The sequence below is a fragment of the Sarcophilus harrisii genome, chromosome 2 (genome assembly GCF_902635505.1).
Source record: "Sarcophilus harrisii chromosome 2, mSarHar1.11, whole genome shotgun sequence".
NCBI classification, from domain to species: domain Eukaryota; kingdom Metazoa; phylum Chordata; class Mammalia; order Dasyuromorphia; family Dasyuridae; genus Sarcophilus; species Sarcophilus harrisii.
Window position 1 is genome coordinate 340084427 of NC_045427.1, and position 16016 is coordinate 340100442.

At 34.1% G+C, this 16016-nt stretch overlaps 1 protein-coding gene across 2 annotated transcripts in view; it reads right to left on the minus strand.

Moving 5' to 3' along the window:
* Positions 1-294: 294 nt before the first annotated feature.
* Positions 295-16016, minus strand: part of SOCS4 (suppressor of cytokine signaling 4) — a 29163-nt gene continuing 13441 nt past the window's right edge. The window contains exons 2-3 of one of the 2 annotated variants that reach the window (XM_012540681.3): positions 3330-3402; positions 295-2589 (exon numbers count right to left, since the gene is read on the minus strand). In XM_012540681.3, coding sequence (XP_012396135.1) covers positions 1184-2494 — 1311 coding nt within the window. In that variant the 5' untranslated portion in view covers positions 2495-2589; positions 3330-3402 and the 3' untranslated portion in view covers positions 295-1183. The remainder of the gene's footprint in view (positions 2590-3329; positions 3403-16016) is intronic. The other variant, XM_023495401.2, reaches the window with a different exon arrangement.

Below are 16016 nucleotides of genomic sequence, written 5' to 3' on the forward strand. Positions count from 1 at the left end.
ATAAAATCTAGCAAGAAATAATATTTCTAGGGTATTCTCTAATGAGGTTTTATAGGAACAATTCCTAAATAAATATGGTCCCAAACCTTAGATGTTACAGAATAAAAAAAGAATCACCTGCTAAAAGTCAGAGGACTCATTGTAAAATTACTGCAGTTAACATTTGATTATAGATATTAGGCTTTCTAATGAATAAGTAATTATCTCTATTACTTCACTGAGAACACTTAGAAAATGACCTCTTTAAGTACACTAAATGGTATTATTATATCTAAAATAGTAAAAAATACTTCTAAAATAGTTTTTTTTTTTTTTTTTTTTTTTTTTGCGCTTCATCCTCACTGGCAGAATAAAGCTTATTCAGTTTTTAAATCTTTGATACTTAGTTCTTTCAAATTAGCCTCTAAAAATTGAAATACTGCATAAATTTTATTCTTAAATAAAAGACTTCTATCTAGAAAGTTATGGCAGAGTGAGAAATACAGGAAATTGATGATGAAATTCTTAGTAAAGAACAAACTGGAAACTATGCAGACACTTGCTGTGTAAGCTTCTTATGCTATCAGATATATCATTTAATCTACAGGTAAGTTCTCTGTCATATTTAATACCATTATTAATTAATTATGAAGGTCTGCTATGTTAGTCTGAAACATGGTCTAAATATTAAAAGGACAGTCCCATCTTACTGGAAGAATGGAGCAGCACTAATAAAAAAGAGACTAGAAAAACTATTTTACGCCTAGGAATAGTCATGTTAGGATTAGATTAACAAAGAATTATACTTTTTATGGTAGGCATTGACTTAATATTAAAGAAATGTGTAAAATAAAAATACTCAATTTTTAATTTGTCATTTATAGGATGATTTTAACATGTTTGTAGTAATGTCAATTAAAAATTTTAAAATAAAATTTTAAGTCCAAAGAATAACTGCTACAAGGTGCCTCAGAAGACCTATTTTTCATAAAGTCCATGAAGCCTTAGTGGACAACAATAAAAAAAAGCATTATATCACCAGCCCTCTAAAAAAAGCATCTGAAAATAAAGGTTAGGATACAAGTTAATTTGAATTTTGCCTCACAAAAAGTTTCAAAATGGTAAAAAGAAAATAAAACTTAGAAAAGCCATGAAAGAGCTTTTATGTAATCAGTCAGGCAAATACCACTAATCCTCCCTGGCATTATTGTTCTGGTACATCAATCCTGAGTACTCTAACTTTTGATTTATAGTGATATTCCTTTAAATATAATTTCACAGATGAAGGAATTGGGAGGGTATCAATGCCATCATAGGTTGTACAGTTACAAATAACTGTCCTGCATATGTGCTGAAGGGAAAAGGGGAAAGTCCGATTTAAAGGAGTAGATAAAAGTGGTTCAAAGAACATACAAGAGCTTGGGTCTTTATAATGTTCTAAGAGTCCAGTGATATCAGGAGAATGAAATACACAAGGATCATGTGCATCAAAGCTAAAGTTGTGATTCCACTGTTCAATCCTAGCATGAAGAGAACGACTATAACGTCTAAAACTAACAGAGAATAAATAGTCTTCTTGTGCTGAGTCACGAAGTAAAAAGGTTCCCTCTGGTTTTCCTTCCAGTAATGCCTCAGCTGCATATTTGTCCATTACTCCCCAATAACATGGATTGTTATTGATCTGAAGGAGATCTGGAACAAGACAGTGAACGTAATCTATCTGAGTGTGGTATTTAGGAGGCGTTTCCAGTTGCAGCATTTCGTCATCAGTTTCCCATTTCGGTTTGTTTCTTTTCCTAGAACTTGTGCAAAATGTTAAAATTTCATCATCTGAATCCATATCACTATCTTCTATACTGTTATTAGATGCCAGGTTCACTACAGAAGCTATCTTTGGAGCATAATGAAGTGAATGGTTGTCAGTAGTTGTGTCACAAAGCTGAACCTGAGTATGTGAAAAAGAGTTTACACTTTCTTCCCTGATAGCTCTTTCCTTCAGTTGGATATCCCTTATACCCCTTTCAGATAAGTCTGTGCTTTTGCAGTTATCTGATTTTGGAGTTAGAGGGGCAGTATGTTGTTTAATTAAATGCCAACGAAAGGCCAGCTCTGACTGAGGCGGGAAAGGACACTTATCTAACATGAGTTCGCTGATAAGAATTTTTCTTTTTGATGGGAGCACTGAAGAGTGTCGACTGCTACAATTTTTTATGGGAAAGCACTGCCCCACAGCATCTTGCAATTTTTGCTTAAGAGACCGGCCCAAGAATCTGTGCCCACATGAATGATCTAAATCCAAATCAATGGATGAACAGCTGTGCTTCCTTTCTGGGCTCCCTACAGCGATGTCAACTTTCTCTGTGGCAACTGGTGTGTCAGTATCAGAAGAGTGCTCATTCTTTTTGGACCAAGAGAGCTTTTTCCCACTCCATACATAACCATCTTTTCTGTCTGCACTTCTACTCCGACTGGTTTTGGGTCTTACATCTACATTTTTAATATTATTTTCTGCCATTTTTTCAGACTAATATCCACAAGTCCAGGCGTTATATATGCTGATTTTTCAGGCTTTCAAGGAGGAAGTTTCTTCTAGGCCTTTTAAGGAAGTATCTAGAAAAATAAACAAAAATGTTTAGCAATCATTTATTATACATTTATCAGAGTTCATGTTAAATCCCAACTTCTGGTGAAAAAAAGTTGTGAAAAACACAGTTATGCAACTTGAACATAGCAGGTACTCAATAAATTGTTATTGAATTATAATTTATGCATAAAGATAGATATAGACCGGGGAATTAATGTGAAGGCAGTTGCAGGATCTTTTTGCTCTTGCCAATATACAAATTGTTTTTAATCACAAACTGTTAACTTCAGAGAATGATGTAGCTGAGTAATAGCCAAATTCTTCTATTTTCAGCCATAATGTAAATGAGGAAAATTCAAATATTTTCTAATTATATAATATGTATATTCAATGTTTCTTCATTTAAAACCTATATTAGGGGACTCTGGAAAAGGTAGTAACAGGCAACTTTTTTATGCAGTGGTCTGGTCATATCATTCCTCTGCTCAAAAATCTTGAGTAGCTCTTCCTGTGGGTCTATTTAGTGAAGTTCAAATATCTTTATGAGAAATACTCAAAGCTAAATTTCCACAAGATGTTGCAAGTTTCAAGGTAATATAAGAAAACTATCACTATTGACCAGTCAGCTTTCAGAAGGAATTAGACTAACCATAAAATCCTGATAAAGGGAGGGTAGGCTAGAAACTGATTTGAATAGGCCAGAGTCAATGACCAGGAGAAGGCTTTTATTCATTGCACTTGCTTAATAAGGCTCATTGCATCTTACCTGACATACCCCAGGGGTGAGATTAGTTGCCATCTTTGAATATGGGATGCACGACCAGGGAGGAGGAACATGTCTAGGAGCAAGATATAAGAGGTGGATGAGGAAGCCTGTAAATTGGAAAGGCTCTGACCAACCAGAAATCTGAAGGGAAGAGTAGGATTAACTTTAGAGTATAAAAAGTTTGTTCTCCATTCTAGATCAGCATGTGAACTCATATGGAGTTTTTACACCCATTTTTTTCAGGAATGTATCAAAAGTTTAAACTATTTCACTCATCCTAAGGTTGTTTTTGGGTTCAGAAAGTTATTTATTAGCAAGAGGGGGGCTCATCTGGGATGACATCATTGGATTGAGGTTGGCCACACCCTCAGAGAACAGAGCAGGCACCCCACCTGAGTTTGGAGGCTTTGTGGTTTGTGCAGTGGCTTCTCCATTCTGACTGAGAAAAACTAAGAAATTCAACATTACAAAAACTTGAATCAGCAAATGATAAGAAAATGAATGAATGGCCAAGGATCTTGTGAATTGATATACTGAACAAAGGCAAGAAAATTATTGGCAGAAAGTATTGTTTTTTGTTGATCCAGGTTTCTCTTAGAATGAGTCAATGGATCAGGCTTAGGGGTGGAAGGGTCCCTTATCTCTGGAAATCAGTTAGTCTGGGTTAACTAAATTCTAGCTAATAGACTTGATTTAGAGATGGGAGTGATTCAAAGGCACCTAAGATATGGAAGGGACTCAAAGAATCTTTCCTGGGAAAGTTCATAGAAGCAATCTGCTGGGGAAGGGTATGATGGTACTGGATAAAAAAAAGGATTTAAAATATTCAAGCTTTTTCTTATCTCTTTTTCTAGTATTCTCCCCTCCTTTGGGATATGGAGAAGGGCATGGTAATGGAACAAGTTGTTTTCTTTCCAAAGGACTCATTCCTGGAACGTCTCTTCAGACCCTGGGAATTATTTGGCAAAAAAAAAAAAAAAAAAAAAAAAAAATCTGTGTGGTCCTGGTACAATGCTGGGTTCTAGGAAACACTGCCTGAGAAAAGATCTCTAATTTACAAAATGATCTTGCAACTCTACTTTGCAAATACTTTAATTTGTATTTGTTTTATCATTTTGTCTGTCTGTACTTCTGTGTTGACAAAATATCTAATGATGTCTTTGTCGTGTTTGTGTTGTAAGTTTCTGTTATCTTGAAAGATTTTAAATACAGCCAGAAAGAAAAACTAAAAGCTGCAGTTAGAAAGAGCACTGGGAAAAGATTAATATCCTTAATTACCACCTTAAAAAGGAAAAAAATCTGACTTCTTTTTTGTGGATTCATTCAGCACTTGCCAAGTTGGACCTATAGAAATAAAGTTAGTTAATTAAAGTTGTAGAACTGCTTAAAAACATTTTTGGCAGATTTGGGTGGAGGGTGGGGAGAAGTAGTGGTGTTTGAGATTAATCATTAAATTGTTTAGCAATTAGTCTAAGGTACTACTCTGCAGAATTTAAGGAAAAGTGACTATTTTATAGAAAGGTAATTTTTTTTAAAAAAGCAATTGATTAAGATTGAAGATTTCAAAGGAAAGAAAGTCTTTCTCTCTTAGCCCCATCATCCCCACTCCCTACTACAAGGATAGGCAAATGGAATGGAAAGAGAAAGGAAATATATTCAGTTCAGTGAAGATGATAAAAGCAAATGGAAAAGAGTAGAAGTATCAGATCAAAGTGAGAAAGAAATGAAACACGAAGTTTTAAAGAAACTAATTCAAAGTCCACTAAAGGGATATGTAAATAGAAAGGTTAAGTGAGAAAGTTTAAATATGTGGAGAACTTAGGAACTTTTAGAAAAAGGGAAAAGCAGAAAAACTCTGGTCAGCAAGGAGCCTGTAACTTTCTTATCAGCTCAGGTTTGTGGAACCATGCTAGGAAGAAACTCAAGGTAAAAGCCCATCTGGAGCAAAAACTGGCACTTAGACATTGGGAAGACAAGTAAGAAGTGACTGAGTTTGAGTGGAATATCTAGTTAGAATTTAGGAGATCTCACAAACTAAAGTACTGGTTAATTTTAAAATAGTTTTTAAACTGATGTATGTGTTAAAAGTGAAAACTTAATTATACATCATATGAGACTTCTATCCATTTTTATGATAGATTTTGTTCTATGTGAATTTTAAGAATTGTCTTTGTTTTCTTCCTTAACTAAAAGGGAAACTTGTTTAAGATAAAAGAAGGGGAAACATCCTGAAAACTCCCAGAGATTCTAATGCTTGGGGTAAGAAAATTCTAACACTTGAATCCATTACTGAATGATGAGACTTAGAAATTACTGATAAGTAATGGGTTCTTTCTGAGATTTTAGAACCCAGATTTAGTTTGTTATCCAATTAACTGAATGTTATTAGAATAGAAAAACTTAAAAGGTAATGTAAAGTTTATCAGCCTCTTTAAACCAGTAAATGTAATTCAGGAAATTAGGTATTTCTATCTTTGCTTATAAGTTAAGACAAAAATTATAGCTAATGCTAAAGAAAACTCTAAGATTGTTAACTAAGTTATTTGAAGTTACTGTCATTATGTTAAACCCTAAAATTGGTAATTACTGTGTGTGAAACTCAAGTAAAAGGTGTGCAGCACCTTTTTTCCCCCTTCAGAGAGTGGGAGAAGGTATATCAAAGAGCATAGCTAAGGACAAATGAGGTAAACAGACTGGAATAGCAAGCTCAGTCCTTTCTCTGGGATCCTTGTTGATTCCTCTTAATTTGAAAGCCTGCTTTGTTTCTTGAAATTATCTTGTGATCAAGAAGTTTGAATATATATTATTTATTCACTACTGGGAAAAGAGCTTATTTGGGTTTTAGTTTCCAGACAAGGACTGGGTTTACTGAAAATCTGAGTTTGTTACATAGAAATGATTTCCAATGATTGCCTTTTCTATCAGAATAAATTTAAACTCAAGAAATAAATTTCAAAAAGATCAAAGATGTTAAGTGAAACCTCTATGTATGTGAGGTTTAGTAAACTTTTATCATTGTGATAAAATGATAGGGCTAATTTAATTGGTTATATTGACTCATTTTAAAGCTATTTTCATTGTTTAAAGGGATTCTGAGAATAGTAGTTTATGTTTTTGTCCCTTTTGAACATGTTTTGTCATAGACAAAATTTGGTTTTAAAAAAATACAGTTCAGAATTTTCATATTTCTATAATCTGAGTCTTTGGTTATTGAACATCTTAAAGCAAAATTATTTAAGTAATGTTGAAGTTAAAACCATCTACTTCGATATCAAGATAAGCTGTGAATTTTCTGGGATGAATCTCTTACTGTTATCAATGTAAGATTATAGTCAATATTTATTTAGAATATGTGTTTCTTGAGAGCTAAACTCACTCAAAGATTTGAAAGATGAAAATTGCTATCTGAGATGAAATCTCTTTGGGAATGTAATTGATATTATTTGGAGTTTTGAATTCAGATATAATTGTCCACCATCTGAGAGAAATATGTCACAAGGTACTCAGAAGAATGTGATCCTGAATTGTTACAGATGGACATCTATATCTGAGCAAGAGCTGGAAAGATAACTTTGGCCTCTGTGTAAGGTGGGATCCTTCTGATTCAGTCTCCCAGTTGTGTTCCTTTGAATAGTAATGTTTCCCACCCAATTATTCCTGAGTCTGGCTATAAGGTGGGACCGTTAGTGCATGACTGGTTGTCACCTGTGACTTAGCTGAAGTCAAACAGAAGTAGAAGTTGAGAACTTTCTCCTGTTAAAATCACGCCTCTGATTTTTCTTCTTACAGCAAATTTCTATAATCAGAGCAAGTGGTCAGTAGAAGCCATGAGAACTATTAAAAGTATGTATAGTCACAATATCCTAAATAAATAGGTAAATGAATATTTGGCCTTGTTATCTAATCTGTTGCTGGACGCTATGTCAGTATGAAAAAAATGTTTCAAAATGGTGTGAGAATATTTAAATATTGATACAACTGTCTGTGGGACCTATTCATCTATTGATTATTGAAACTAAAGCTGAAATTTGTGTATAGTTTGGAGAAGATAATTTTAGTGCAGTTTTTTTAGAGAAATGTAATAGGATGTCTTGTGTTAAATCATTGAAAAGTCAATTTTATTCAAGTTTGTTACTAATGTAGGAATAACTGTTCTGTGCCACAGACATGTTTTCTTATGAATAATTTATTTGATACGCACAGATCAAACCATAGGAAACTGTCATGCTGATGAAGCAGTCTCTCGTGGACCGGTTTATCCCAAACTATCTAACTTCTGGTTGTTAGGTTTGTTTTCTTCTAGGTTTTGGTTAATTAGAGCTGTTATCTACCAACTTCAGGAATCTAACTCAGAACCCACTGGATGCTGCTTTTGATCCATCCTCAGGCTCAGTACCCCTTAGAATTGGGACCCTGTAGAATGACTCAACTCTATACTCCTTTCCAGTTTGAAGTAGCCACAATTCCTGTGAAAAACAGATCTCTGATCCCTGTCTCCAGAATTTCATCTCCCAAAAAAATATAAAGGAAGAAAGATGACAAGTCAGAAATGAGAATCTACTTAGAGCCATGTAAATAGCTAAGGAATGTGGAATATATTATTGTTTCATTAGCATCCTGTTTGGATCAAGTTTGTTGAATTCTTTTCTTAAATCTTAGCCCTTAAAAGTTACAAATTTTTAGTTTAGAGGGAAAATGTTAAATGAGAATACTTACTTTTGAGGAAGATCAAAATATAAATGAGGAAATGTGAGATGATATTAAAAGGTTTGAAGCAGCAGCAGAAAAGATGTGGAAATCAAATCTTTATAAAAAAGAAATGAGTAATATAAGATATCACTACCAACTAATGAGTTTTCAGAAGATAAAACTAGCCTAACCACAATGTCCTGATAAAGGGAGGCAGGCTAGAAACTGGCTTAAATCAGCCAGGATCAAAGATTAGAAGAAGACTTTTTTCATTGCACTTGCTTAATAAGGCTCATTGCATATTACCTGACACACTCCAGGGGTGGAATTAATTGCCATCTCTGAACATGAGATATATGACCAAGGAAGGAAACACATCTAGGAGCAATATATAAAGGATTGTTGAGGAAGCTTGTACATTGGAATGGCTCTGAACAACCAAAACTCTAAAGGGAGGAGTAGGACTAACCTTAAAAGTAAAAAAGCTTGTTCTCCTTTCTATATCATTATGTGAACTCATGGAATTTTTATATCCACTTCTGCAGAAGTATATTAAAAGTTTAAATTACTTCATTTATCCTGGGATTGTTCATTTATACACCCTTGGATGTGTGTTTGTGTGTGTGTATTCCAGAATGTTATTTGTAACATCTTTGTCTAGAAGTCAAGGCCTTCCACTATTTGGCATATGCTTATTCTTATTATTTATTACAGACTAAATTTGGATTTTAAAATTCCAGCTAAAATTGGATTTTTTTTGTCTCCAAAATATTATTTCTATGCTTTTGCTTAGGTTATTTACTATACCTATAAAGTCTTCTCTCTGAATTTCTACCCATTCTCCTTCTCTGAATCTTCATGTTCTTCAATGTCTCTCTCAGATTTTACCTAGCACAGTTGAGTAATTTTCTAATGCATGCATCAAGAACTATTATTAATTATAATTATCTATGTATTATTTCCTTCTAGCTCTATGATATCAAGTCCTATATCTTATCTAAATTTTCTATCTCCACCAAGTACCTGGTATGATATTCTGCAGTATGAACTTGATAAATATTTATTAAATACAAGTACATGACCTCCTTATGTTTGCTCAATAATAATCTGACTTGATGAAGGCAAGCAAACTGCACGAATTTTACTGGAGTAAGAAATAAAGTAGTAGAACTAGAAAATATCAAAGCAAAGAAAATTGAAAAAAAAAAAAAAAGGCCTAGTGGTTATTTGATGGCATTAAGTATAATAAACAAGTATTTAATTTTATTCAGCTATGTATGTTTTTCTTTGAAATTATACCTTACTTTTTCAACAGATTTCCTTCTACTTTCTCTTTCTATTGCTGATATTATCATTATTATTTTTACAACCTAATTTAAAAGTATTTTAACAAGATTTACTGTAAAGGTTACTCGAACAATCTGTTTCAAATCTTGGGAAAGTTCTTTATTATTGCATTTTTTTATTTAATATTTTTATTTTCCCCAGATACATGTAAAACATTTTTTATGTTTGTTTTTAAAACTTTGAGTTCCTGATTCTCTCCCCCCATCCCATTCTACTCCATTAAGAGAAGCACATGTGAAGTTATGCAAAACATTTCCATGAAAGTCAGAAAAGTTCTTGAAAAGATTTAAGTACCCTTATGAGATAGGGACTGGACCTGTGAATTCATTGACATAAGGAACTCCCTACCAAAGTAGGCTGGTAGCTTCTTTATAATTTTTAAGTTTGATTATTACCTAGAGAGAAAACTGAAAGTTTAAATGACTTGCCCACAGTCAGGTACTTTAAGTGCCAGAGGTAGGATTTCAACTAAGGTCTTCCTGGCTTCAAGGCCCACTCTTGAGTCATTAGGTAAGCCTGTCTCTCAGTGAAGGTGAAAATTTAATAAATACACATATATTCCCAAATATCTAAAACCCCCGAGATTACAAGCAAGGTTGAAGAGGTGCAAACACATCTTCCCATGTAACTTTGCCAACTGACTTCAATCGTTAGGCATATTTAAATTTTATTGCCAGTTAGTCTGAGCAACATTTATAGAGGGAAAGACTGAATGAAGTATCTGGCATTGCTTGCTTCCTTCTAGTCTTTTAATAAATAAAATTAGATCATCAAGGAAAAGTTTTTCAGCCTACTTCTTTCTACAGTGTATTGGTATATCCACTCCTGTGGAATGAATCAGAATAGAACAGAGACAATGTGATTGCTTGTTTTTCCAAGATGATGGCTACTAGAATATTAATATTAGGGCAATTAAATTAAATGTTTCAAAGATTTAGGGGTTAATGAAATCTACAGAAACACTGAGATAGAATAAAATGACATAAACTAAAATCTCATTCATGTGAATATTCATTCCCCACTGGTGAAATAATAAATTATGTGAAATTGAAGGTCATATTTTATTTTATGAATACCACCAAAGAATTTATCCACACTTAGCAAAATAATACCACACACCAATTGATCTACTGGCTGACAATCTTCTGAACTTAGGCTGGTTTCTGGATAACAGTGGAGGAAGCAGCTCTGTGCCCAAATATCACTTTTTCTTTCATCTCTACAAAATCTGTTTTCCTTAATACTGAACTGAAATCTCTCTATGTCTTTCATCCCCTGGACTTTGTTATGCATCTCTAAGTCAAGAGGTACAAACTAACTCCTTCCTTTTCATGATGAATGTTCAACTATTTGAAGACAAGGATCAGGTTTTTAAGACTTTTTTGTGCCAAATTAACTACATATTATCTTCAAATGATCCTCGTGTGGCATGTTTTCAGTTTTCTTTCATTAACATCAATTCCTCTGGACATGTTCTAGCTTGTCAAAGTCCTCATAAAACATGATGTCCAAAATTGAACAAGAGTTGTTTTGCTTATTTGATAAAATTATGTTCATCAGTAATAAACAAGAACCTTAAAAGTAGGTCAAAGAGTACAAAAAACTATTGCAAGTAGATGATACATGTGTTTGATACTATGATATATTCATCAAATTTACAGGAGACATCATTTGGCTGTCTTCATGCCTGCAATCCTCTCCTATACCTCTGCTTGTTGAAACTCTAGTTTCTTTCAAAACTCAGTTCAAGTCCTAACTAAAATAAGAGGCTTTTTTTGGTCCTCTACAAATTTTAGTTATTTCCCTTTCCAACTTTACTTTATATGTGATTTGTCTTATGTACACACACAAACATATACGTGTAACATACATGTTGTCTCCTTTGCTTCTGGAGGGCAGACTTTCCCCTTTGCTTTTGTATTCCTAAAACTTATCGTAGTGTCTGGCACATAATAAGTACCTGATAATGTTTATTATGTTATTATATGGCAGAATAGTGAACTAAAAGGATCTTGACTAACACTGGCTAGCAATGAGTTCAATCTGGTAAGATTAACTGAAGTAAAAAAATAAATTTACAACAATTACTCTGAAAAAGAATTAGTGGGCTACAGGCTTAATGAGAAAAAGCTAATGTGACCTTGGGCAAAATTAGGAGAGACCGGGCTTCCAGGAATAAGGGAAATGAGAGCTTCCCTTGTACTCTGCCCTGTTCAGACAAAATCTGGAGCAATATGGCACTATGCTTTCATGACACTTTCAGGACACTCTTCTGTTATCAGAAGAGGATCATTAAGATAGTAGAGAGCCTTCAATATATGTAACCTGAGGATTAGGTGAAAGAATTAGGAATATTTAATCTTGAGAAGAGAAGAATCAGTGAACATTTTAATATTTTACTGTACCAACGACTGCTGGGGACAGTTATGGTGGTTTATATTATGTATTTCATTCTTTGACGTAATCTATGGATATAAAGAAAAAATAAGGAATACTGCCATTTAGTTACTTGTGTATATGTATGTGTGTATAGGTATGCATATATACAACATGTCTATTTATACATTTGGGTGCATAAAATGTCTGTGTTGCCAGACTCCCTGCTGGGTGACTACTCCTAAGGTTCCCTTCCTACCTAGCCCAGGATATCTATGCAGCAACCACAATCTGATATGAAGGTTTTTGTTTGGAGTAAACCTGCTGTATGACCAAACTACCATTGATATGTGCCTGGGGATGGGGAAGTCTGAAGGAGAAGACAATTGCCCACATGTGCTTTTGAGTAAGTAATAAACTGCCTGACTCAGATGATTCTTCTTGATTTCTTTCTGTACCCACAATTCCTTCATATATACTGACCATATTCCCATATATATGTATATTCACTACACATATTTGGAGTTAGCTAGATATTAAAAAGATAGCACAAATACTATAGTAACTTTAAAAAACCCTTTTTTTGTTATAACAAAAAATGACAAAAGGACTGATTTCAGAGAAATTTGGAAAGCTAGTATGATGAAATAATGCAGAATGAGATGAACATATTTAGGACAAGTTATACAATAACTTAACATTAAAGATGAGCAGCTATGAAAGGTTCTGGAACAAAATAACCCTAAAAAAATTTGACTATGTCAGATAGCTTTTCATGATATTCTGGGGTTGAAATATCTGTCATTTTTCTTACTAGAATATGGGTCAAAATATATAAAACTCTTACTACTTATTATTTAAAACTCTTAACAGTGGGAAAAAAAAATCACTTTTAATGAGAAAAAAAAATTTTCTTTCCAAAGCCTTACTGAGATTACTCATCATGGCATGCTAGGTGGCCCTTAGTTCTTTAGGATTATGCTACTAATACAATAGCGCTACTAAATTCCATCTTGTGGAAGGAACAGAGCACTCAATTATGGAGAAACTTTGTCATCAAGATCCTGGCCATTAGGTGATAAATTCTTTGGCCATGACAACCCATGAAAACAATAATAATTTTTAAAGGACCACCACCTTCCTCTTCAAGATATGACAATACTCAAAAAAAGGACAGAAGATTCTCAGATACAATTCAAAAATCATCTTATAAACAAATGCCATTAAGTTATTAAATTAAATGTAAATTTAATTAAAGCTTAATCTCTGTCCAGTGAGTATGTAAAATATCCAAACCACCATGGTATTGAAAGAAATGAACCCAATGATAGTGATCTCACATCAAGGAAATGTCTGCTCAGAAAAGGAGGAAGGCTGGTTATATGGCGAGAATTAGGATAAGGATACCTCAAGATCTTCACTGTTAGCCACAAAATATAAAAAGACCTATAGAAGGGCAGCTGACTGGAGCTGTAGCTAGAGCACCAATCCTGAAGTCAATAGGACCTGAGTTCAAATCTGGTCTCAGATTCAAGACACTTAACACTTCCTAGCTGTGTAACCCTGGGCAAGTCACTTAATTCCAATTGCGAAAGAAAGAAAGAAAGAAAGGAAAGAAAGGAAAGGAAAAAAAGGAAAGAGAGTAAAGAAAGAAAGAGAGAAAGAGAGAAAGAAGAAAGAAAGAAAGATCTCCAGCAAGCTGGGTAGATTCTTATAGGATTGACAGAAGATGAACAAGAATTGTCTAGAATGTGAAGGTAAACAAGGATTGGGATCTCTAATGAAAAAAATATGGGCACTGATCAGAGATCAGAGGGCAACTGAATTATTGAAGCATTAAGAAAATTCACTAAATTAAATATGCTTTTAAGAAAACAGCTTATGTTGATTTTGCTGGTTTATTCCCTAGGATAACATCTTTACAAATGTTGACATTTTTTAAAAAATAAATTTTATTCTAAATTCCAAATTCTCTTCCCATTTTCCCTCTCCCAATGCAAAAAACAAGAAAAAAACAAAATGTGTTACAAATATTTATAGTCAAGCGCAAAAAAAATCCCTTCATTAACCACTGCCAAACAGGAAACTGAAATCTACACTCTGAATCCACTAAATCTTTCATCATTTCTTACAGTGTAATATTCCATCATATTTATATTTCACAACTTGTTCAACCTTCCAGAACTGATGAGGATCCACTTAGTTTCCAATTTTCTGCCACCATGAAAAGATCAGATATAAATATTTTTCTACACATGGGTTTTTTTTCTGATCTCTTTGGAAGTAAAGTTCCAATAGCAATATTAAAGGATATTATTCACTTTTTAGTAGTTTTTTGGGCACAATATCAAATTGTTTTTGAGAATGTCTGGACCAGTTAAGTTTCACCAATAATGCATCAATATACTTGTTTTCCCACAGTACCTCTGGCATTTGTCATTTAACTTTTTTGGTCAACTTTACCATCTTTGATGTAAAACTGCAGAGTTTTAATTTGCATCTCTCAGTTACTGACTTAAAGCATTTTATATGGCTCTTGATAAACTGAATTTCATCTTCTGAACACTGCCTATTTGTATCCTTTAACTTTATCAATGTGGGAATGTCTCTTAGTCCTTATACATTTGACTCAGTTCATTAAAATTTTGTTTTTCTTCCAATTTTGGAAACATTGGTTTTTGCCTGTGTACTACCTTTTTATTTTATTGTCTTTCTGAATTTAAATTTTTTTTTTTTTTGGCTGAGACAATTGGGGTTAAGTGACTTGCCCAGGGTCACACAACTAGAATGTGTTTTATTGCCTTTTTTTTAAAAGAAAAAGGTAGTATTTGCCCCCCCCCCCAATTACATGAATGTTAAATTCATTTTTACAAGATTTTGAATTCCAAATTTTTCTTTGTCCTGCCCTTCCCTCCCGTTCCTAAAATAGTAGATAATTTGATGTGACTATGCTTTCTCCCCACCCCATGTCATCCCAAAAACATCAAAAAGAAAACAAAAACACAAAAAAAGAATACAATTTTTAAAAAAGTATGCTTTGATCCTTTTTCAGAATTTATCAGCTCTTAATCTAGTTATTGATAGATTTTCTTTCTACAGTCCTTTGTACTGGTCTTGGATCACTGTGTTGCTGAGAAGGCTGAGTCATAGTTGCTGATACTGTGTACAATGTTTTCTTGGTTCTGTCAATTTTACTTTGCATCAGAATCTACAAATCTTTCTAGGCTTTTCTGAAATCTGCCTATCCATTTCTTATTGCACAAGCTGTGGCTTGCTCAGTCATTCCTCAGTTGATGGGTATCTCCTCAGTTTCCAATATTTTGCCACCATGAAAAGAGCTATTATAAATATTTATGCACATATAGGTCCTTTTCCCTTTTTTATGATCTCTTTGGAATACATACCTAGTACAGGGGTACCTTGATACTTGTTTACTTTGAAACTCTTCAGATTAGTTACTTGGCTAATTTTAACAAGAAAAAAAATGCTTTAGCATTTCAGCTTTTTTAGAAATTGGCACTCCTTGCATATCATCTAGGTTGAGCAGTATGGATGTGAGGTTGGCCAGGTGTGCCCAATCCCTGGTGACCTGCTATTGTCCTCAGTATGGATACTCTTTCCCAATGAAGGTGACAGTGTATAGGACTCTCAGTTTGGAGTCTATCATGTAAAGATTGTGCACATTGGTGAGCAAATTGTTGAGAGTAGTTTCTGCAGGATAATGCAGCTGCAGCATATAGTCTCCTGACTCCTAATACAATAATACTGGATAGATGGGACATGGAGCCCTGGTATGCTTAACAGGAGAAACAGTAGAAGCAGAAGTGATAGTCTGCAAGCAGCAGTGGCCCAAGCCCAGGTGGAGGGCCCACAACTTTTGGAAGCCCTGAGTCCTAGAGTGAGACCAAAGCTTCCTCTTCCACATTCAGGGTTCCTTCACAAGGAAGATTGGCTGACATAGGATGGGGAGAAAGCATTTCCTCTCAGAAAAATTAGGTCAAGAAGGAAAGAGTCTGGCTGGGCTGGCTTGGTTTATTTCTCTGCAGCTGGAAGTGCCAACTGCCCCTTTGGGGAATTAAGTGAAGAGGGATGGTTAGGCATAGATTTCTCATAGGTGATACACTCCTTATAGGAAAAAATTTGTTCAGGTACTCATTGATTTTTACTACTCATTGTGCCTTCTTGAACCAATTAATGATGAATATTAAAGTACCACATAGTAGCATTGCTGGATCAAAGAATATGCAGAATTTGGGTGCCTTTTGAGCATAGTTC